The 25,335-nt window shown below is 41.8% G+C and overlaps 1 protein-coding gene across 1 annotated transcript in view; it reads left to right on the top strand.

The window, feature by feature from the left end:
• Window positions 1-25,335, top strand: part of LOC114607663 (androgen receptor-like) — a 177,400-nt gene that overhangs the window by 91,367 nt on the left and 60,698 nt on the right. The window contains exon 3 of the mRNA XM_077937058.1: window positions 12,766-12,882. Within this exon, the coding sequence (XP_077793184.1) occupies window positions 12,766-12,882 (117 nt within the window). The remainder of the gene's footprint in view (window positions 1-12,765; window positions 12,883-25,335) is intronic.

Genomic DNA, 25,335 nt, shown 5'->3' on the forward strand with positions numbered 1-25,335 from the left:
CAACCAATTTGTTTTCTGATATATTCCCTGTCAATCTCTTTTGCCATTATTAGGTTATTGTACCGCCATCTCCTATTTTTTCCATCCTCTTCCAGTCCCAGCTCCACGAATAGTGGAGCATGGTCTGAAATCCATATTCCCATAGTCTTTGCTGTTCTAACACTGATTTCATTCCCTTCTTTAATTAGCACGTAGTCAATATAAGACAAAGTCTTACGTCTGTTGGAGAAGAAGGTAGGTTTGGTGTTGGGGTTTCCCCTCTCAAAAATATCCTTTAATCCCCATTTAGATAATCTGAAAGTACTATCGTCCTTTATATTCCAATTAAAGTCTGCTGTAACGATAACTTCCCCTTCAGCGTAAAGCGGCAGTTTATTCAAGGTTTTCTTTATAAATTTTTTCTGTCTTGTGTTAGGTTTGTATATATTAGCTATTGTAAAGATTTTTTTGTGACACTTTAATTTTTAAGAATATAAATCTACCATAATTATCCTTTTTCCGGCTCAGAACCTCTGGCCTAAGATTGCATTGCATAGTATAGCGACCCCTTTAGCCTTATTTGTCGCTTTCGATTCTGCTATTCGGCCCCATTGCTGAGAGCATAACAAAGGTCTATTGTTTGCTTTGGCTCTATGTGTCTCCTGAAGGCATAGTATATCCACTTTCATTTTCTTTGCCAGTGTCAGTACCCTGTAGTGTTTGATGTTTGAGGCCAGCCTGTTAACATTTAAAGATAAAACCTTTAAAGATCTATCCATTATCCCGACTACTGTTTATTTTTTGAATTCCTCTGTGTACATATATTATATTTTCAATTCTGGCCCATTCAACCCCCCTCCCCCTTCTCCCCTGAGACTCAGTTAGGGATCTCCATGATCCCTGTCTCATGGTATCTTGGGGAACCACACTCCCCTCCCTTCGCTCTTGGAAAGTTTATATCAGAATATATATATATATATATGTATTTACAAAAGCCCATTTTAGATGTCTCTAGTATATATTATTTTTTTCTGTTTCCTTCCCCTCTCGACTTCCGTCTTCTTTTATTCTCTTGTCTCTGCACTGGAGATTCTTGAGATTCTTCACTCGACTCTCCCTGTAATTCTTCCAAACTTGAGAGTTCTTTCTCATTCTGTCCTTGTATTCCAACTCCTAAATCAGCTAGCATTTTTTTTTTGCTTCACCAGGGTTCTTAGCGGAATATTTCCTGCCGTCTCTAAAAACCAGCAATGTAGCAGGGTAGGCCCAAGTAAAAAGGATTTTATGATTGTAGAGAGCTTGTGCAAACTGCTGCATACGTTTCCTGTCTTGAAGCGTTTCCTGAGAAAAGTCTTGTCTCACTATGACCTTTCGCTGTTTAAACTGCAGGTCTGCTTTCTGCCGTAGTGATTTATAAATTTGATCTCTTAACTTCTCTCTTGTGAATGCCATGATTACATCCCTGGGAAGTCCAGAGACTCCTCGTGGTGTGAACACCCAGTGCACTCTCTCAATTTCATTCAGCTCAATTTCAATTCCTTGTTATTTGAGCCATTCTAACATCTCCTTTTCCAGGTCCTTATTCCCAATATCTTCAGAAATACCAGAGAATTTTAAATTCCTTCTGCGCTGTCTGTCGTTCATTTGTGAAATTCTTTTTGTCAGAGATTCTATTTTGTTTACGTTTGCATCATTCTCAAGTCTTTCTCAAATAAATAGATAAACCACCGTTTTAAACACTAACTCACCCCAATCCAGGACTTGGACTTGAGCCCTGTTTTCAGTGAGTTATCTCAGCTATCAGTTTGCAGAGAGTTATTTGCTTTTCAGGCTTTTAATTAGTGAAGTTCCAAGAGTGAGACGGGTGTGAATCTACCCACGCTGATGCATGTGCAGTTCTCCTGCCAAATTGATTCTCATGGGAAACTTGCAAGCAGGATCTGATCCCTCTTCCCTCCCATGGCTTCCAGCAACCAGTATCCAGAAGCATTACTGCTTCCAGCTGTGTAGGCAGAGCACAGCCTTCCTGGCTCATAGCCATCAATAACCCTCTCCTCCTCAGTTCATTTGTCTAATCCTCTTTTCAAGCCATCTAGGTCAGTGGCCATTGCTGCCTCCTGTGAGAAGGCGTTCCATATTTGGCAGTATGGATTTATTTTATCTGCCCTGAATCTTGCAGCATTTGGCCTCCTTGGATGTCCGCAAGTTCTAGCATGTCAAGATTGCAGATGTCCCTCTCACACCAAGAACGCAGTAAGCTGGCAGTTGAATTGTGCTTAGATTTATTAGTATTTACACAGTAGTTTCCATCTGAGCTCACAGCTCAATCATCTGCCAAAGAACGACGTTGAGCTCACTTAAGTGCGGGTTCTCCTCCAACAGGATATCCTCCATTGGCTGCCCCTCCTCCTGTCGGACTGACTCCAGGCCTGGACCCTACTCCTTTGCCATGTCTGTGGTTTGTCCACCCCCCTCTGGAGCCATCTCCACCCCCCTCGGAGCAATGTCTAAAGGCTGCAGCTCCTCTGAAACTGCCTCTGTCTGCCCTACGCTATATTGGGAATTGCATTCCAGGATGGGAGAGGCTTGCATCACTCTCCGTATGGGAAGGAAGCAAGCCTCTCTTTTCCCCAGCCTGCCTCCCCCCCCCCCTTCGGAGTCCTTGCTGTCACTCTAGAAAGGGACATTCCTGACATAGCGTTATGAGAAAGGGAGACAAACAGCTGATTGCCAGCTCATTTCCAGACCTAATTCCTGCCTCCTGTGGGAGCGAGTTCCATGATTTGACTATGTGCTGCGTCAAGAAATACTTTTTCTCCGTCCTGTCCTGTTGTGCTGTATGTGGGGCTCCCCTTGAAGACAGCTCAGATGAAACGTTAGTCCATGATCTCCTAATTATAGGTACTGAGATTCCAAAAGATCAGAAAAGACTTTTTTTTGTACACGACAACAGCTGCACAGATGTTACTAGCTCAAAGATGGAAGGAAGAAACAATCCCAACCAGAGAAGAAAGGAAGGCCAAGCGGCTAAACTAGGCCAAAATGGCAAAACTCAGGAGGCTCAGGAACCAAGAGGACAAGAACTTTAAAAAAGAATGGGAAAATTTCATAATATACTTAGGAGACCATTGTAAGCAAATCACTATGGACAATCTAGAAGGTAAAAAAAAAGTGGTATGCAGTTGTAAACACTGTCATTAGGACCCACTTAGGGGAAGGGGAGGTGAGAGTCTGGAGATTTAGAGAATCTCTGTAAATGGATGTATAAACAATTTTGTTATAAATTTGTATTTGTAAAAGCAAATAAAAAATATTTTCTTTCTTTTTTTAAAAAAAGTATTTACTTTAGCCACACCTGGAAATGTGTAGAGTGAACGTTGGTTTGTGTTGTTACTTTATTACACAGCATTTTTAGTTCTGCTTCAGCATCTTAAGCTTTTGAGCACTGATACGGAAGGAACAGGGGGGGGTACCCATCCTTCCCCACCGCTCCCTGAAGGGGTTCGAGGCCGGCTGGGCACTGCAGGGGCCCCCGCACCATTGCATAGGCACCACACTGTACCCCTGCCTTGTAAATAAAAGGCTCTCTTTCCTGTCTTCACGCGGGCGGAATAAGCCCCATCTTTCCTATGCCTTTCTCCCGCCCTATTCCTAACGTGAGTGTATCCATTCTTGCTACAATGTGTCCATTTTGTTTCGCTTTTGATCACCAATACGGAATAGGTCAGAAAGCATAGAAAACCTTTGGAAATTGATATAAAATCAACCATAACTCCGATTTCCTAGCTCTTGGTGTCATTCAACTGAGCTCCCTTTGGACTCCATGATGGCACCCCGACCTCCATAATCCCTGAAGCGGCAGGGCACGTACACAGGAACTTCTTAATCCTGTCAGATCGTCCTGCCTAACCCTTCCCCCGGGCAATACCAGGTGGCAGACGATGCATATCACTGTCCCATTGTCCTGCACCACCGGTACTCAAGAAATGTTTATTTATGTATATCCCTCACTCTGCACATTCCCCCTCCCTTGTCTTAAATGTTAATCAGTGTAACCCCACCTCTCTGTAAACATATTCATGACGTGTGTAAAATATTCATGATGCAACCCGTGAAACCCAACCTTCTCATTATGTATTCATGACGTTTCTAGCACTGTATTCTGGGACTTGGAAGGAACTTTTAAAAGTTTATGTCGCCCCATTCTCGGGGTTCAATCTCGCCTTGAACCTGTTGCGCAATAAACTTGGATCTTCTGCTGCTTGCTCCTGTCTCCGGCTGAGCTCATTTTCCTCCGCAGGGACCCACGGACTTAGTCCGATGAGCTGGGTGGCAGAGCAGCCTCGCACCCAGATTTTGCCGTAACAGATGGCGCCCGAACGTGGGGCTTGCGGTTCTCCCGAGCTGCTGACTGGGGGCCCCGAAATCTTCAGCCGGCTCCGGGCCATTTTGCCTGGGAAGATCCTTTTGGACCCCCAGCCATCTCCCGGGCGGTAATCAAAAGCCCTAGGAGTTCAGCCGGGGAGCAAAGAGGGATCCAGCCGGCTTATTCATCGATCCCGGGATCATCATAGAAGACACGTGAGTATAAGGAAAAGGAAAATCCAGTGCACTGGTGGGAAGGGGGTGAAAGTCTCCTGGCAACTGAATTCTCTGCCCTCCTCTCTATCGCTCCTTCTCGCCTGTCTCTTGGTCCAAGTGGTGAGAGAGACCGTGGACTGCTGCTCGACCCAAAAGGGGGGTTCTGAGCTCTATCTCTTTCTCCTCTCAAACCCTCCAGTCAGCCGCACCAATTGAGAGTCCGAAAGTAAGACGGAGAGACCCGGCTTGGAAAGACAGCCGACTCTCCGCAACGGGCATCTCAGTTGAAAGCAAGGGGTTGGAGTTCTCTTTCCGAACTTCCCGAGCGCCCTTACGGAGGGGGCAGGAAGGGGTCTGGCTTTCTGTCCCAATCCCAGCCGCACTGGTCGGAGCCACGTAACACGTGTGTATCGTGCGTGAGCCCGCTTCCAAAAGCAAGGGGGATTTTCAGTTCGAAGTTCTATCCAGGGATCACCCAATCTGGCACCGCACGGCACGGGCGTCCAGTAGGGCCCCTTTTCCTGAGATTGGGACGATAGATAAGGAGGTTGCCAGGAGGGATAGCCCAGGAGGAATTGGGCAGGATTTGGCAGAGTGTAAAGGAACCCCAGGATTTGGAATAGGAAATAAGGAAAGGAATAGAGGAAACTAGATAGATAGAGCTCGCTAAAACCCATTAGGAAGTTGCCAAGCAACAAGAGATAGGAAACCCTAAATAAACCCCTGTACAAGTTACCCAAATCCAAATCAACCCCTCTCTTTCTCCCTTCTCTATCCCCCCCCCAAAAAAAGCAACAACAACGCATGCATATATAAAGGGGTACCCAGTCAACTAAGCATTGTGAGCCCTGCCAGTTTGGTTAACTGGTTGTGTTTGAAGAGGCAAGGAGGCTCTTAAAACCATGTGGGACCTTCCTACTAATTTCACTTAATGAAGCTAAAGGAAGCAGCCCAACTCCTTGCAATAACCAACTAAAGGATGAGAGTATATATGTTTACATGTTGTCTGTTATGTGTGTTGTGTGTTAATACATATATGAGAATATGTGTGTTTACATGTTGTCTGATATGTGTGTTGTCTGTTCCTTCTGTCTCTGACAGACTGCCTTTCTTAAGCGCGCATAGTTTAAACTGCAAGCTTGCTTCAAAATTTAAATTTAAGGAAGCTATGCTGGACCTTATCAGTCCTAAATAAGACAAAATGAGAATGAGGGGTGCAAATGTTTACCCCACCTCTTGCTTTGCCGCAACTTTTGAGATTGTGAGTCTACAGTCTATTTTGGAATGTGAAGTTAACCTAATGTTTCTGCTGCAAAAGCCTAGTTGAGCACAATTGCTCTCAAGCTAAAATGCAGTATTTCATTAAGCATATGACTGACAATATGGTGTTCTTTCTAAGAAAATATCTGAGTCCATTTTTAACTTTGATTTGGTTGGACATAAGAGTTGGACAGAAGAGTTATTGTAAGGCTCCTGATATCAGTCTCTATAAGATTTCCTAGCCTCTTTTCTTAGAAAATGCCCCCCCCCCTGTTTCATTCTGTCTCTTTCAGGTTTTTTCTTCTTCTTTTCTTCTCCTTCTTACTTCTGTGCCAGGTAAATTTACTCCCGAGTAAGCTTCCTTTAAAAGAAACTGCAATTGGGGGGGGGGGGCATAGATTAGTCTTACTATCCCTCTGCAAGTTCAGGAAAAATTGTTCCCTTTGTATTCCTTTTAAATCAAATCTATGGCTGTTTTAATTATTTGTGAGTGGTTATATCAATTGAATTAACTTTGCTTTATAAAAGATCCTCTCCCTATCTTAGGGAAAAAAACTGTTCGCTTCAATCTTCCTTTAAATATCATCTCACTAGGAACTTGCATTCTTTAGTCTAAGGAAGTAAACTCTCACTCAAACTAGCTTCAAGATCTGCAAAAAGGGTTCTGTATAAAGCTGGGTACTTTATTTTCCTCTTCCATAGTACATGATAGGAGCATTTATTGTGCTCTCTTCCCCAGTAGTGCCTGTGTACATAAGTATGTGTGTGTAGTACAAATCTTGCTGTGAAATCTTGCTGTGAACCCTTTATTTTGGAGGGTTGGACTAGATGACCCCAGGGTCCCTTTCAACTCTCCCAATTTGTGGCTGTGTGGAAGGACATGTGTCTGCAAGCATTGCAGGGTAATTCTTAAATTCTGGTGTGGTGATGGAGTTGAAATTCAGCCTAGCTTTGCTCTTTAGTTTTAAAAAGGTGAGAGGTGAAGCTGTGATGTTTTGAAGCACAACTGGTAGTACCAAGCATTTGAGTGATTACAGTGTTTATCATTTTGTTTATCATTTTGTCTACTATTTGAAAATCAGACAAATACATATGGGCCTTGACCAATCCTGTAAATAAAGGGGCAGGAAAATTTTTGTCTGCAAATGGTAAGGCCGAAAAACTTAGAATGTTAAAAAAATAAAAATTAAAAATTAAAAATCCTATGAATTCTGACTCTCTGGCCATTTTTTTTTCCATATATAAGGGCGCGGCATTGTTCCACGAATGGCCAGAGGGATATTAGCCCTTTCCTGTACATAAAGGAAGCAGTCGCTTTGCTTGGGCTGAAATTGCTAGCTTTTGTTGGTGAATACTTCAATTGCTGAGTTTCTCTTTTTTGTTTAAATCTAACCCTCTTTTAAAATCTACTCCTTACCCTTCCCTTATTCAAATTCTAATTTTGCCAAAAGATGCAACATTTCAATAGTATAAAAGGTTTGCTGAGACATGAACTCCACACATGCACAGAGACTAGATCAGCAAAAAAAAAAAAAAAAGGATAGGAAAAGAAATGAGAGAGAGAGAGAGGAAGGAGGGGGAACTGTGGGGGGGGGGGAGGAGGTTTATGTAAAACTTGGAACCATTGAGAGAAATCACCCTTAATGTGTCCCAAGTTTGAAATCTTAAACATGCCAAATTCTTTTCACAGGTAAATATCAAAGAATTCCATAAATCACAGACTTTGTTTGTGTGCATTTTAGGAACAGCATTTCCTGACAGGCTTCTCACATGAAATAATTTTCCCTTTTAACAGGATATGTGAACCCCGATAACAAAGTGTTTGTCCCTTTTTCTCCCACAACAACTTTCTTTCTGTTCTGTGAAATCCCTGCTGTATTAGTGACTTCCATCTCTTCGTGGCTTTGACACTTTTAAAGTTACAAATAATCTGTTTCCATTTATTTAATCCGTTTTTCCATGATGTCTATGAAATTAACCGAAGCATAACCAAACATTGTTTGTGGAATGGTATTTGTTTACCTTTTGCCTGAGCATTCCTTATTAATTCTGTCATTTTGGCTAGTTCAAGGTACTTGCACAACTTTAAATTGCCATTAATTCATTTTCCAGTATTTTGCTATTAGCATTCTAGCCGATGTTGTCACATCAAGAAACACTCTTTTATTTTCATTGTTACTTCAGATTTCTTAAAATTCTGTGTCTTAGCATTTATTTATTTTGGTTCCTCATAGGTCAATGTGTGTGTGTGTGTGTGTGTGTGTGTGTGTGTGTGTGTGTGTGTGTGTTTTATTATTATTTTAACTGTGTCTTTTAAGTCCACCCTGCCCTTACAGGATATCACTTCTACAAGTGTGTTATTACAGATCCAATGAAAAGCTTCGCCACCACAACAGAAGACACCAAAGTTTCAAAGTGGCCACAGCTATCTCTTTCAAAGGATATAGACTGCCGGGGGAGTGGGGCTGACAAAGAGGGGAGGAGTTGAATTGCAAGGACATTTTTTTGACTTTTATATTCAACTGATATTTAATTAGTTTGTTGTGTATTATGTGTTATCATGTAGGAATGTTGAAGTGTGTCTGATTATGTGTTATCTCCACAAAAGAAAAATTTCTGTGTAATGTAACATACATAACTATGAACAGCAGAAGGATATGGCTTACACCCCAAGTCTTCATGGAGGACTCCCATATATTACAATGCTTTCCAATAGAGCAGACTATACTTAGATCAAGTCAACTGATGATCATATTTCCTTGTCCCACCTGGCACTCTGAAGAGTGCCAACCTTCCCTACCCATTTATTTATGCATTCAATGTTTTTCTATATATGAAGTTCCCAGATTTTACTATTTCTTTCTTTCTGTTCCAGAAAACTATTTCAAATCTTTTCTATGATTTCCCTGCATCTCTTGCAGATTCAGTACTGTCTTCAAGTAGCAATTGTTCTGCATTTATTTACTTATTAATCTTGGTTTTCATCTACAGCTGCGAAATTAATCTATCAGATAGATTTGAAGCAACACTCCTTATTATTATTTGAGATGTTTTGATTAGGATGCCAGATGAAATTGGGTGTAGATCATGTCCCAAATTTTATTTATTTATTTGAGGACACGACTACCATACGTAATATTATTATTGATAACAAGAAAATTGTATATGCCTTGATGTAGCAAGAATGGTCCCTTATAGAGTTAAATTGACTCATTTGGACAAATGCCCCCTTAGGAATGGCTTTGGTTTTAACATATTGGTTTTGAAAAGTTGAGAACCATGGGGCAAGATAAATTCAAATTGGACTCTACCGGAATTGGGCACGTGTATCCAGGCTGCAACTAGCTTTTGGTCCTTTAAGAGCAAGTGGACAACTTTCCATGAGTGTGAGACCAGAGCCTGCAATAATGAAAACCCCATAGAAAGACCAAGGCGAAGACATATCTCTCATGATGTGTCCAAGCCTGGTCAGCTATGGTGGTTGCCAGGCGACATGGTTAAATGAAAGCCCTGAGGGGATTCAGCAGGATGTGTTACTGTACCACTATGCCGGTGTGAGACCACAGAAGAGCTAGCTTGGCACCTGAAAACACAAAAACGGTGGGGCTAAAAAGCAAACTGCATTTTTTTTCAGTCAGTAGTGGACCTTCCTGCTAAATGTAAAGCATACACCACTATTGAAAGTGTTTGAAAGAGCTAGGGTGCCACAAGTAATTTTATTCGTCCGTGTTGTTCCCTCTTTTGCTGCCCACCCACCTCCTTTTCCATTAGAGCCTATTCCCACTCACAGGGCACCCCTACATTCACCGAGATTTAGGGTGCGGAGAAAAGATTTGCAAGTTCTTGCAGAACTTTAATGCAAATCTATCTCCGAATGGGGGACTGATACGGAAGGAACAGGGGGGGGGTACCCATCCTTCCCCACCGCTCCCTGAAGGGGTTCGAGGCCGGCTGGGCACTGCAGGGGCCCCCGCACCATTGCATAGGCACCACACTGTACCCCTGCCTTGTAAATAAAAGGCTCTCTTTCCTGTCTTCACGCGGGCGGAATAAGCCCCATCTTTCCTATGCCTTTCTCCCGCCCTATTCCTAACGTGAGTGTATCCATTCTTGCTACAATGTGTCCATTTTGTTTCGCTTTTGATCACCAATACGGAATAGGTCAGAAAGCATAGAAAACCTTTGGAAATTGATATAAAATCAACCATAACTCCGATTTCCTAGCTCTTGGTGTCATTCAACTGAGCTCCCTTTGGACTCCATGATGGCACCCCGACCTCCATAATCCCTGAAGCGGCAGGGCACGTACACAAGAACTTCTTAATCCTGTCAGATCGTCCTGCCTAACCCTTCCCCCGGGCAATATTAGGTGGCAGACGATGCATATCACTGTCCCATTGTCCTGCACCACCGGTACTCAAGAAATGTTTATTTATGTATATCCCTCACTCTGCACATTCCCCCTCCCTTGTCTTAAATGTTAATCAGTGTAACCCCACCTCTCTGTAAACATATTCATGACGTGTGTAAAATATTCATGATGCAACCCGTGAAACCCAACCTTCTCATTATGTATTCATGACGTTTCTAGCACTGTATTCTGGGACTTGGAAGGAACTTTTAAAAGTTTATGTCGCCCCATTCTCGGGGTTCAATCTCGCCTTGAACCTGTTGCGCAATAAACTTGGATCTTCTGCTGCTTGCTCCTGTCTCCGGCTGAGCTCATTTTCCTCCGCAGGGACCCACGGACTTAGTCCGATGAGCTGGGTGGCAGAGCAGCCTCGCACCCAGATTTTGCCGTAACAAGCACGCTTTGCATAAATGATAGTTAATATTTTGCCCTGACAAAAGAACGTTTTGCCAGAGTTTGGGTGGCCAGCAGTCAAGGATTCTTTAGCTGTAGTGCAGGGGCTTGGACTCAATGGCCCTTGGGGACCTTTAAAACCCTACAATTGTAAGATTGTCGCTTTGAGCCCTTGATGTTCTGATTACCTAAACCTCTCACATTAAGAGTTGTACACATAACATTCACATTCTTTATTATGTCTTTCCCAACCATCTCACTTCTCCTTTTCCCTCCTTTTGTACCATTCCTGCCTGGAGATAAATCCATCCCCACCTTCCCTCCCAAATAACCCTATTGTGAGCCCTGTTCTTCCACCCCCACAAAAAAGTCCAGGCAAAAACACAAGAAAATATCTGTGTGCCGCAACTCTTGAACCCGGGGTACAAACCAATAAGCTTCCATACATCCTCACATTTATTTTTCCAATTACTCTTCTCTGTTTAATCATCACTTCCAAACCATCCATCTCCACCCACCTTCCACACATCATAACTCCCCTTACCATCCCAAACAACACAACACACAAACAACTTTCCACACTCACTCATCCATATACTCCCATATGGGGGGGGGGGGGGGTAAGTTGGAAGGGAGCTTGCAAGTTCCCCTAGTCTGAAAAAGAAAAAAACAGCCCCATCGAGCCATCCTGGTACTCTTTCTTTCTTCCTGCCTTCCTTCTTCATCTTCACTTCTTATATTTAACTCTGTCTCTAAGATGCCATGACTTTTTCTCATTCTTGCTTTCCTTCTTCTTCTGCCACCCCTGAGCTTGTTCACTTTCTTCTCTTAAGTCATTTTCTTCTTCTTCCAAGTCTGGAGTCCCCTTAAAGTCCTTTGGCAACTGCAATCCCACATGTTTAAATGACGCCACCATCTGCCATTGATCTTTTGCAAACAATCTCTCTCCTTTATACTGCATTCTTAAAGCAAATGGTGCCATTCTCCAATTGTATTTCATATCTTTTTCTTGCAGCACCATGGTAGACACCCGTAAATTCTTTTTCCTTTTAATTGTTTCCAAAGATAAGTCCTCAAAAACCATCACTTTCTTGCCATTGTACAACAGTTTATCAAGTCTATCCAAGTCTTTCAGTGCCTTGAATACCTGCTTTCTCTGTTTATATCTCCCACAGCACATTACCATGTCTCTCAGCCAACTTGACTCATTTCTCTGCTTCCCAACCCTATGTATGCGGTTGAGCGAGTCTTTCAAAATTCCCAATTCAGGCAGCAAATTGGCCATCCACTCAATCACTTTCTCCATATTTGGAACATTTTTTAGACGTAAATTTGACCTTCTGGCTCTATTTTCTAAGTCCATTAATTTATCATTAACATACTTATTGTGTCTCTTCAGTTTCCTAGTCTGCTCTTGCAATGCATTCATTTTTTTCTCATTGGCCTGTGCCATTTCCCATGCAGCATTTACATTTTCTGCCAACCGTTCTACTGTCTCGGCCAATTTAGAGAGTTTATCTTCTACTATTTTTGTAACAGCCTTGGTAATACTGTTCTTTGCTTCTTCTATGGCTTTTAAAATTTCTTTTTGAAAAGCTTTAGGCTTAATAACCTCTGTTTTGGTCTCCACCTCCAAATCTGAAGCTGCCATACTTTCACTCCCAAAGAATGCACTTAAGAATAAATCTTTCTCATACTCCCACTTTATCTGCCTTCAAAGTGTTTCCTCCAGCAATTATGCAGACTAGGTCATAAACTTTCTTGGGCTTGTTATTTTCCAGCTTTTTCATCAAATGGAAGGCATTTTTTTTATAATTTTCTCCACATTTCACCAGGAGTTCAGCCGAGACGCCTCTTCTCCTTCAGCCGAGCACCAGCATCTTAAGCTTTTAAGCACACTTTTCATAAATGATAGTTAATATTTTGCCCTGACAAAAGAACGTTTTGCCAGAGTTTGGGTGGCCACCAGTCAAGGATTCTTTAGCTGCAATGCAGGGGCTTGGACTAGATGACCCTTGGGGACCTTTAAAACCCTACAATTGTACGATTCCAGCTTGTCGCTTTGAGCCCTTGATGCTCTGTTTCTAGTAAGGGGAGGATTGTCACTTTGCATTCATGATATGCCCTCTTGATGTTTTTAGGCAAACAGAAGTACCTCTGTGCCAGCCGAAATGACTGCAACATTGACAAGCTCCGCAGGAAAAACTGCCCCTCCTGCCGCCTTCGGAAATGCTATGAGGCCGGGATGACTCTCGGAGGTAATCCAGCTTCTGTTTACAACCCTTTGATTTTTGCAGCATACCTGATTTGCAGGGCCAGATTTAGATGAAGAGTGGCCCTTGGCTACTTGTAAGGCCCCTCCCAATCCCCCTCCATCACGACTGGAAGAAAATGGAAGAGTGTTATAAACCAACTTGAGCAAAGCCAAGGATGATGATAGGTTTTTAAAATTCTGCAATTCACAATTTCTCCTCTAAAGGACATAAGATGTTATTGCTAAATACCATGGTGATTTTAAAAAGGCAGAAATGTTAAAATTAACGCTGAAAAACATTTGCAATAACTGAACTTTGTAAACCTTTTGTGGAATAAGCATTAATTTTTAGGAAAATGAAGTTCTTTTAAAAAAACCTTCTTTTAAAAAAACCTTGAGTTTACAAATTATATTGCCTGGGAAGTGTGACACTTTTAGAATCTACTTTATGTTGTCATTAAACAGTCAGTTTTAAAATACATATTAAGAAGTAAACAACAACCATTAAATACAGTAAGACTAAATCCCTCCCCCCAGCCTTCCTCATGGTAAAATCATCCAAAACTTCATCAAAATTTGTTTGTCTAAGTTTGTCACTTTCAATGTACAGAATCCTCAGTGCGGACAACCTCTCCTGAGACATTGTGGTCCTTAATTCATTTTTAATTCTTTTGAGTCTTGAAAAACTCCTCTCTCCCAAGCTAAGAAATAGCCACAAGATTGCTTCCACATTAGGAAAGGCCATCTGAATTTTTTCCTTGTGTATAATTTGATAAAGGTCTGTATGAGACAGAGAGGGCTCTGCTGTAAGCCTATGGCTTTGTGCCACATATAGGTGAAAGTGCAAAAGTTCATCAATAAGGTTCAGGTCAATATCTTCTGGGGATGCTTCCATCAACCTTGCTAAATTTCTCACTTAGATGCTGTCAGATTAGCAAGAAAACAATTGTGCAACATCACTGTAGAAAGTACTTCTTTTTAAATTGGCTTCAAGTGCATCTAATATAGGAATAAAGGATCAAATCAAATATCTTTAATATGGTCAGTGACCAGAAAGCAATGTATAAAATATGACATTAAAAGTAGTATTGTACTACAAGTAACAGTAAAAATATGGCCAATTCACAGAATTGGTGCTTATATTTATGACCAGATTTCGACTCTTAAGTTTTTAAAAATTCAATTCAGGAGTCGCTACTGTTTAATATCGTTCCTTCGATGTTTACAGTTTGAACTCCTTTGTAGACATCATTACTCGTCTTATTCTTGTTGCAATGTAACAGTACTTTGCCACGGACCTGTTAATTTCGGGCTCTTTGTCAGCTAAGAGGTGTCTGATATAGGTGTCGTCTGTACTACGAGGTATTTTCCTCAGAATCGGTTCGATCAGCTCTTTTCTTGAGTCTCGGTATAATGGGCAGTATAAGATGACATGCCCAATGGTTTCAATTTCATTGCTGTTACAGGGACATAATCTTTGTTCGATCTGTATTTTGTTGTATCTTCCCTCTAGAAGAGCTGAAGGGAGAGCGTTAAAGCGGGCCCTGGAAAATGCCCATCGATGTTTAGGGTTGTCTAGAACTTTGAGATAGTTTGCTAGCTGGGGCCTCTGGGAATTGTATAAAAGTTTATAAGTTATCGGAAGTTGGTTAAAGTCATTTTGGGTTTCAATGTCCCTGAGTCTTTCTTTGATTATGTTCTTGGCCCTTCCCCTTTCTAAACTTAATAAATACTCTGGGGAGAGACCATATGTGACCAGTTTTCTACGAATGCCCTTCAACCAGCTAGATTGGAATTTGTCAAGAAGCATCAGGGAAAGTAGTCCAACCGGCGAGTTGTTAAGTCTTAGCCAAGTGCATAAGGTTCTTATCCATACTTTGGCTTTAATGCTGTATAAGCCCGCTTCCAGTCGTAGGGCGGCGTTTGGGACGCATTTAGGTGTTTGCAGGAGTGATCTAAGGAAACCTGATTGTATCTTCTCATATGGGTCTAGATTAGAGAGGGAGGACTTCCGGAGGCGGCGCGATCGGCAATGGCTGCCTTCTCCGAGTAAGGAGAGGGAAGCTCCGCTGTAAACGGGTCGTCCGCTACGGCGAAGCGGAGACCCACTCAGGAAAATCACAGGCAGCAGAAGCCTGTGCTCTCGGGACCCGGCGGGCGCCAGAAGCAGCCCCCGAGACGTTGAAGGGACCCCGTAAGGGGTCGCGGATCGCGGAGGGGGTAGCGGCGCTGTGGGTCGTTGCGCAAACAGCGGAGTGAAGCCGCGTTGCTGTTGCCGGCCAGCGCTGTCCTTTCTTCCTGCAACTTTCTAAACTTGGAAAACTACAACCCGTGAGTAATTTGGACTTTGAGAACTTTCTGAAACTTTTGAGAGCTTTCTGAAACTTTTTGAGAACTTTCTGAAACTTTTAAAACTTTTTTTTAAAAAAAGTTAAAATTTGGCTGAAAACGGAGTGAGGATAAGCAGGAAGTCCGTCTCCCGCTACACTGAACTTTAAAGCAAAGAGCAGGAGGAGTGGAGACAAAAGTGATGTGTTAACCAACTGCTGGCACCCAACTAAAATAGCTTTCTGGGTGAAAAGACTTTAAGTTGCTGTTTTTCTTTGACATACTTGGGGAGCAATGATACCTTTCTTCTGCTGTACCATTGGATTATAAATTCAATAAGAACCCCAGGTGCTGGAGCTGCCTGATTGAGCACCAGTCTGCAATTTTGGATACATTGAATCCAGACTTTGAAACACTCTGAGCAGGAACTTGATACCCTGAAACTGTTGCAGTCTAGGCATTGTTAGAAATACTGTTTTGCCTTAAGTACACTCTGCTAAAAATATTACTCTGTGGAGGTTGTTGGATGTGGAACTAGACTTATAAATTTGAATTGGATTTGATCTTTTCCCTGAAGACATATTAAGCTCCCTCTAGAGGATTCTGGACTTACAGCAGTGACTTTGTTTTACTTTCCTTTTCCCGGCCTTCTGTTTGACTATTGTATCTGGGCCTCTACTTTCTCATGGGAACAACTTGGTCTGACCTTGGACTATAGATAACTTTGGAATGAGTGGTGCAAGGAAAAGAGGAAGAACCAAACAAACAACTTTAACCTTATCTGCAGCCCCACAGCGTAGATCATCTGTGCCTGCTTTGCCTTCCACTCTGCCTCCTGATATAGAGGCGGCTTCCCTGACACAGGCAGGGGAGCGAGAGACGGAGGAATTACATCTGGAAGATATGGCTTCAGGGATAAGTGGCTCTGTTTTGGAGAAAATTTTTGAAAAATTGGAGGCTTTGGACAGAAAGGCTGATTTGCAAACGGCTAAAATTGAACAGAATACAGAAAGTCTGAACAAATTGACTGGACAAGTTGCACAGAATGCCCAGTCTATTGGAGAATTAAAGGAGGCTGTAGGTGAAAATCGGCAACTGGCTGAAGACACTAGTCAAAGATTGGGAGAACTTGAGAAAGAAGTAAGACCACTCAGCAAACAAGTTGGAGAACATCAGATTTACTTTTCGATGACAGAACTGCGGAACAGGGAAGCCAACTTGAGGATACGGTCAGTACCAGAAGTGGAAGAAGATAATTTAATTGAATTTTTGACCAAAGAATTTGCCAAGTTTTGGAAGTTAGAGGAAAAAGACTTTAAAATAGTATCCGCTTTCAGGCTTGGAAGACTCAGGAGGAAAGAGAAGCCCAGAGATTGTTTGATAATACTGAGATCAAAGGAGGAAAGGGACAAGATTTTGGGCCTGCACTACGGAAAGTCACGGGACATTTTGGACAAGAGAATCGAAATTTACAAGGATATCCCTAAACAGTTGTTGGACCTTAGATCGGACTACACGGAACTAGCAAGACTGCTAAGAAGTAACGCAATTATCTTCAGGTGGGAGTTTCCTCAAGGATTATCCCTTACCTACAGAGGGAGAAAGATCAAAATCAAAACAGTGGAGGACAGAGACAAGTTTCTTGAAGCACACGGAGAAGATCTCCACAAAGGACTTGGACTTCCAGGGCCCGAACCTCCGGGGGAGCCTGCGTCCTTGGACCCTCAAGGACAGGAGAACAAGGTACCACCCCAGCAAGAATAACCAGATTTATCCAGGATGTCTCTGCAGCTTTTGAGCTGGAATATAAATGGCTGTAACAGCCCGGAAAAAAGGAGGAAAATTTTTCACATATTAAAAAAGGAACAATTGGACATTATATGTTTACAAGAAACACATGTGACTAGGCTCCACAGAAAGGTGTTAATAAACAAAAGACTTGGTCAGGAATTTATATCTTCGGATACAGTTAAAAAGAGAGGCGTAGTGATTTATGCAAAAGAGAGCCTTTCACCAAAATTTCTTTTTAAAGATGAAAATGGAAGAATTTTGGCAATAGAAATACAATACCAAGGAGAAAAAATCCTGATATTAGGAATTTATGCTCCAAATGAAGGAAAATCGGATTTCTACAAGAAGTTGCATGAGATCATGCTGGATTATCTGGACTACAACAACATCATTATGATGGGAGATATGAATGGGGTCGTATCAACGAATATGGATAAGTCACAGAATCAAAACATCACCAAAGAAGGAAGACTACCTAAGACTTTTTTTGAAATGACTGACAATATGGATTGGATTGATATCTGGAGAGTGAGAAACCCCTTGGGAAGAGAAGGAACATTCTTTTCTGAAGCCCAATTGACCTGGACACGAATCGACCAAATATGGATAACTAGAAGTCTGGCACCTAAGATTAGAAAGGTGGAAATCTGCCCAAAGACATGCTCCGACCATAATGCACTGAGAATGGATATGACACTGATCCCAACCGGCTCCTTCAGATGGAAGATGAATGATGTCCTGTTTAGAGATCAAAAGATTACAAAGAAGGCCCAAAAAACTTTAAAGGACTATTTTGAGATCAACATGAGCACTACGGTGGAAAAAAGAACTATCTGGGACGCAAGTAAGGCTGTGATGAGAGGGTTCTTGATACAACAGAATTCCATAAAGAAAAGATTACAAAATGAAAAGAAGGACAAAATTTTGGAAAGAATTAAAGAGTTAGAGAAGAAGTTAAGATCCAACCCGAAGTCTCAGCCGATTCTGCGAGAAATTAAACTCCATCAAGCACAATATTCTAAATTGATAAACCAGGAAATAGAATGGAAGATTAAAACAATGAAACAAAAAACTTTTGAATCGGCTAATAAATGTGGAAAACTGCTAGCTTGGCAGTTGAAAAGGAGACAAAGATTAAACACGGTAACAAATTTAGAGATTGAAGGAAGGAATATCCAGAACCCCGGAGAGATCAGAAAGTGTTTCCAGAGATACTTCAAAAAGTTATACACCCAAGGGCCACAAGACGAAATAGAGATTAAACAATTCTTGGAGAAAAATGGACTAGCAAAGCTGTCAGAAGAAAACAGAACAATTCTGAATGGTAAAATAACACGACAAGAGATCGAGCAGGCCATCCAGAGTTTGAAACAGGGCAAATCGCCAGGGCCAGATGGACTGACCTCCAATTATTATAAGACATTGAAAGACTACTTGATACAGCCATTGTTGGAGGTCAGCAATGAAATAATGGAGGGGAAGAAGGCGCCAGAATCGTGGAAAGAAGCATTTATCACATTGATACCAAAGTCGGAAACCGAAAAGACACAACTTAAGAACTACCGTCCCATTTCCCTTTTAAATGTGGATTACAAAATATTTGCAGATGTTTTGGCACGTAGACTCAAGAAAGTCTTAAGTGAGACAATCCATAAAGACCAGGCAGGCTTTCTCCCGGGTAGATACATGTTTGCTAATACAAGGAACATTATAGACATATTGGAACTCTTGCAAACAAACATAAACACTAAAGCAGCCTTAATTTTTATAGACGCGGAGAAAGCCTTCGACAATATATCTTGGAAATTTATGAAGGGGAACTTAAAAGAAATGGGAGTGGGACGGGGGTTTGAGAATGGGATTGAGGCAATATATTCAGAACAAAAGGCCAAACTGATAGTCAACAATGTGGTTACAGAAGAGTTCAAAATTGAAAAAGGTACACGACAAGGCTGCCCGATTTCCCCACTACTATTTATTTCGGTTCTGGAAGTGCTCCTGAACATGATTAGGGGGGATCGGTTGGTGGAAGGGATCCAGGTCGGAGCGAAACAATATAAACTTAAAGCTTTTGCAGATGACCTAGTTCTGACATTACAGGAGCCGGAATCTAGTACGAAAAGAGTATTACAACTGATTCAAAACTTTGGTCGAGTGACGGGATTTAAATTAAATAAACAAAAAACTAAGGTTTTGGGGGAAAATTTGACAGACACTGAGTTGGAACGGTTTCAGAAAGAGACAGAACTAACTGTGGTCAAAAAAGTTAAATACCTAGGGGTAAACATAACAGCAAAAAATCTGAGTCTATTTAAAGATAATTATGAAAAATGTTGGTCTGAAATTAAGAGAGACTTGGATAGTTGGTCAAGATTAAAACTTTCCTTGCTAGGCCGAATAGCAGCCATCAAGATGAATGTACTGCCAAAAATGCTATTTTTGTTTCAGACACTACAGATTGTAGATAAGACAGAGTGTTTTCGGAGGTGGCAGAAAGACATTTCCAAATTTGTCTGGCAGGGCAAAAAGCCCAGAATTAAATTCAAAATACTAACAGATGCGAAAGAAAGAGGGGGCTTTGCCCTGCCAGACTTAAAGTTGTACTATGAAGCTGCAGCTTTCTGCTGGCTAAAAGATTGGTTACTTCTTGAAGATACGGATGTATTGGATCTGGAAGGTTTTAATAATGCATTTGGATGGCATGCATATTTATGGTATGACAAGGTTAAGATAAACAAGGCTTTTAAGAACCATATTGTCAGAAAATCAGTTTTTAATGTCTGGACAAGATATAAAGACTTATTGGAGAATAAAACTCCGAGGTGGCTGTCACCCCTAGAGGCTAAGGCCCGAAAAAGAGCCAATATGGAGGCCAATTGGCCAAAATATTGGGAGATAATAGAAAAGGATGGTGACAATTGGAAATTGCAGAGTTTAGAGAAGATGAGAGATAAAGTGCGAGACTGGCTACACTATGCTCAGATTAAAGAAGTGTTTAAAAATGACAAAAAGTTAGGATTCCAAATGGAAAAGTCAAAGTTAGAAACTGAACTGTTAGAACCTAAGACTAAAGTACTTTCAAAAATGTATAATTTGCTGCTGAAATGGAATACACAAGACGAAATGGTTAAATCGGCAATGATAAAATGGGCACAGGACATTGGGCACAATATTATGTTTGAAGATTGGGAAAGGTTGTGGACCTCTGGGCTGAACTTCACTGCATGTAATGCTTTGAAGGAAAATGTAATGAAAATGATGTATAGATGGTACATGACCCCAGTCAAATTAGCTAAAATATACCATTCGTCTGATAACAAATGTTGGAAATGCAAGGAAAATGAAGGAACATTTTTTCACCTCTGGTGGACCTGCCCTAGAGTGAAGGCCTTCTGGGAGATGATATATAACGAGTTAAAAAAGGTGTTTAAATACACCTTTATTAAGAAACCAGAGGCCTTTCTCTTGGGTATTGTTGGCCAGAGTGTGTTAAAGAAGGATAGAACATTTTTTATGTATGCAACAACAGCAGCAAGAATACTGATCGCTAAGAACTGGAAAACTCAGAAGCTACCCACTTTGGAAGATTGGCAGATGCAGCTGATGGACTATATGCAGCTAGCTGAGATGACCGGCAGAATTCGAGACCAGGGAGAAGAAAGAATGGAAGAAGACTGGAGAAAATTTAAGATTTATTTACAAAAGTATTGTAATTTGATTGAGTGCTGACTGGGATGTCAGAGTAGAAAACAATTGTCTATCACTAAATTAGATTCAAGTGTGAATTATATGCTAATCAAATTTAGGATTATGAGCAAAACGATAATTTGTCTGGAATTAACTCTATAACGATGCAAGTGTATGCGGGAGGTGTGGGGGAGTCCAATGTAACAATGGAAAGATGTTAAATCGATAATGATGACTTGTACTTTTCTTAAGTATGTTTTGTATGAAAAACCTTAATAAATATATATTAAAAAAAAAAAAAGATTAGAGAGGGAGACGAGTGGTGCACCGTATAGGATTTGTGCTGTTGGTTTTGCAACAAATAGTTTGATTGTAGCAGGAATGAAATTTCCTCGCGTTGTACGATGGAATCTTAGGATTGCTGTTGTACTTTTTTGTGCTGTAAAGGAGCTGTAGTTTATGTGGGCAGTCTTCTTCCTTGATGCTTGGAATATCACTCCTAGATATTTAAAGCATGTCACTTGTTCAATCTCTTGATTGTCTAAATTCCATCTGTATATTTTCCTTTTGTTAGAGAAAACCATGATTTTTGTTTTTTGGTAGTTCACTGCTAGTTTCTCTTCTCTACAATATTGGGATAGGCTGTTAAGAGCTCTTTTGAGGCCCATCTGAGTCTGGGACAATATGACCGCATCGTCTGCATAGAGTAGGATAGGCAGTTTTTTGTCTGCTAATTTTGGGGCGTGTGTATCCGCTCCTTGTAGGTGGTCTATTAGGGAGTTTATATAGATGTTGAACAAAAAGGGGGCCAAAATGCATCCTTGTTTAACTCCCTTTGTTGTTCTAATGAAATTAGATAGTTGACCTTCTTGGCTGCATCTTATACGAAGTCGTGTGTTGTACATTTTGTATATTAGTAGCAGCAGACGTCGGTCTATGGATGATTTGTTGAGTTTGTCCCAGAGTCGAGTTCTTGGGATGGAGTCAAAGGCTGCTTTAAAATCTACAAATGCTGCGAATAGGTGGTGATTGTGGTGCGACGTGTATTTCTCAGCTAGGTGCTGTAATATCAGGCAGTGATCCATTGTGGATCTCCCCTGTCTAAATCCTGCCTGTGCATCATCAAGAATCTTCGCTCTTTCTATCCATTCGCACAGTTTCTCGCTGAGGTGTTTAGCATATAATTTGCTTATTATATTCAGGAGGCTTATAGGTCTATAGTTGGAGGGATCGTCCCTCGAGCCTTTTTTGTAAATGGGAATAATGATGGAAGTCCCCCAGTCGTATGGGATCTGTGCAGTTCTATCTATATATGTGAACAGAGAGGCTAGCAAGGGGGCCCACCAGTTCACATTGGTTTTAAATAGTTCCGCTGGTATACAGTCAATTCCGGGGGCTTTCCCGTTCTTTAGTTGGTCAATCAGCAGATGAGTCTCTGTTATTGAGACTGCTGGCCATGGCTGTATCTGATCATCCGGTATGTCTAATGCATAGGACTCATCGCTAGATTCCTCGTAAAGATTATGGAAATGCGTTTCCCAGGCTTTCATTGATATGCAGCAGGATAGTTGTGATAGGCCCCTATCCGGCTGTACAGCTACGATTCTCCAGAATAATGGTGGGTTACTTGATTTGGAGGCCTCTATCAGTTGCTGCCATAATAACTTCATTGCGTATCTTTTCTTTTGTGTCAGGAGTTTTTTGTAGCTTCTTTTGGCTTCAAGCATCTTTTGTCTGTTATCCTCTGTTGGATTATCCTTATGGCAGATGAAGGAGTGGATCAATGCTTTCTTGGCGGTTATGCACTCATGATCGAACCACTCCCTGGAAGATTTTCGATGGTGGGGAGACTTGGAATTCGGTTTTACAACAAACTCTTGAATTTTTTGTATAAGCATTTCATATGTTGTCATCATGTTCGGGGCGCTCTCCTCTATTTCTAAGCACCCTTCCATAATTGCTTTTGAGAGACGGTAGCTCTCCTCAGTTTTGTACCAGTTAGATATCCGCTCGCTCACTTGTCCATTCCATCTGATTTTCTTGAGGCCTGTTCCGGGTGTTAGATCTGGTTGATATCTGTGTTGTGGTTTGGGCAGATCAAAGGGTAAATCACACACGAGGGATAAAGGTAGATGATCGCTTTCAGCTCTTGCTGTAATGGTGAATTTTGATATCCTAGGGATCAGGTCCTGGGAAACAATGCAATAATCTATCGTTGACAGTTTGTGTCCTGACCAGTATGTGTATTGACCAGGATAATCTCCTTGTATAGCCCCATTCAGTAGGTGTAGATTCTGTCTGTAGGCCATCTGTGCTAGATGTAGTCCTCCAATGTTGCATGTCTTATCGTAGGATGATCTTGTCATTAGGGGTGGGATAGTTTCCATTTCTGGAGGCCATTGGTGAAAATGTGCGTATAGGGCGTTGTCGTTGGGGCCCACTCTTGCGTTTAGGTCACCAGCTAGTAATATCATGGCTGACGGGTGTTGTCTCCTCCATTGCACCACGTGGGCTTCCACTTCTTTCCATAGTTGTTCTACTTGTGCCTGCCGACAACATGTAGGTAAGTATAAGTTTATGCATAGCAGTTTGCTTTGTCCAAAATCTAAAACTGCTGCTACAGACCATTCATCAATGTAGGGTAATTGGATAATATTAGCTTGTATCTGCGTTGAGAACAGTAAGGCTAAACCTCCTTTGGGTCTGCCCCCTCTTTGACTAGGTGTTGCTCTTTTAGTACATGAGTGGTAATTATCCAGGTAGAGCTCGTCTATCGACCAGGTTTCCTGGATGAACAGGATGTCAAATTTAGTGAGGAAGTCCATTAGATTGGGATCTTTGCTTTTAGCTCCCCACCCTGCGATGTTCCACGTACAGGTGGTCAGCTTGTAATTTTGGGTTGTCAGACCTCTCAAGGGGCAATCAAACTTAGGTTTATAGCCAATTTGGGATTTATCATTCATTATGTCCGTTTTGGGGTGTGTAGTGGGACATTTTGGCACGGTGTGTACTTGGACATATTTTAGTGTCCCGGAGGAGCGTTCTTTCCCCGTGACCTTATTTCAGTCATCCGTGTGAATGGTGTCTAGGGCTCCTAGGTTGTCCACAAAGATTGAACCGTTCTTGCCTGGTGGTACCGCTATTTCAGCTTGATGTGTTACTGTTTTCTTTGTTATAGGTGGTTCCGTAGGTCCGAGTTCCTCTGGCGATAGAAATAGGCTTAGTATCCACTAACGGCTAATTCAGTTTTCTTGAGAATATAAATTCTCTGTTGTGCTGGAGAAAGGAGATCTTTGTGCATATATACAGGTAGGATGATGAGTTTTTGTTTATTTAGAATTAGATTTCTGCGAGAGTATGTTGTTTTAGGAGTAGTTTCTTGCTTAGGGATCGGGTTTTCCCTTGATTTTCCCGCGGTTCCATTCGGGAGCGCTAGTTGCTCTGTTTTGTTATGAAGCCTAGCCTTATGGAGGTTTTTATTTGGGCTTGGGCTTGGGCTTTTATCAAGGGGTGGCAGGACTGGGTTAGCTGGATTCGTTGGGTTTGACTTTTCTAATAGCTTAAATAGTCTTGTGAAGTTCGTTTTCTTTGTTCGAGATGGGAGCTTTGTCTTCCTTCCCATTTTTACGTTCTTGAGCTTCTTCTCTTTATTCCTGGGGCACTTCCCCTTTAAGAGGGGTTTCTTAGGGTCAATTAAGGTTCCCTTCTGGTTTGCTTTGATCCTAGATGTTTCCCCCCCCCCCCATTATGTCGGGTTTTACTTTCCTTGATGGTATTATCGTTTGGTGTGCTAGAGAGAATTTTATATGAATGCAAGTTGTCTATTCTCCTAGTTATTTCAGTCAGAGTGGTAAGTAGGCCCAAGCATTCTGAGAGGAAGTCTTTGATGTGTCCCAGTTCTCTGCCTATCTGCAACTTCTGTTCATTTAACAGATTGTTATATAGCCCTGTTAGTATGTAGGGGAGGCATTCCAAGTCCAGGTATTGGGCTCTTGTGTCCTCCAGGTCCTCATTCGTTACAGTGTGAAACCCCATCTTCTCCCTGGGCCTTGGTCTTTGGGAGGGCTCATCTTAATTACTGGGTTTTCCTCTTGTGACTCTTGTTCCTGCTCCAGCCCCGGTTGATTCACTGAGGTTTCATCTTCTATGGCAACTTGTTTTATTTCCGTTGCCAGATTGACTCCCACCCCTTCTTCATCTGTTTCCATTAGTACCTGGTGCGGTCTATGGACCATTTGTGGGGGTGTCGTTTGTCAGCATTATTTATTTTGCCTGTTTTCGGTTTAAAATATTGTGAGATTTTCACCTGCCTTCCTCTTATAGAGGGTTCAGCTGCTTTGGTGAGGGGGATTCCCAGCTCTTTATAGCTCTGTCTTGTAAACACCATTCTCTAGGTTGAAAGCTTCCCTTATTGGGCACTTTATTGTAGAAATAAAGGTAGAGGTAAAGTTTGGAAAACCGGTGTCCAGGCTGTTGGATCAGGGAGCCTCCCTACCTTTCCCTCTTTAAGCCTTAACTTGGGGCGGGAGGGTATTCATGGGGGAGTTCTTGGACTTATCGAAGTTAGGCTCAATGGAGTTCAGCCGTTTCCTCTGCTTCTTTGGCTGTATTTCAAGCCAATCCGTCGTCCGGGAGCAATACTGGATTAATA

This window comes from Podarcis muralis, chromosome 12 (genome assembly GCF_964188315.1).
Source record: "Podarcis muralis chromosome 12, rPodMur119.hap1.1, whole genome shotgun sequence".
Taxonomy (NCBI): Eukaryota; Metazoa; Chordata; class Lepidosauria; order Squamata; family Lacertidae; genus Podarcis; species Podarcis muralis.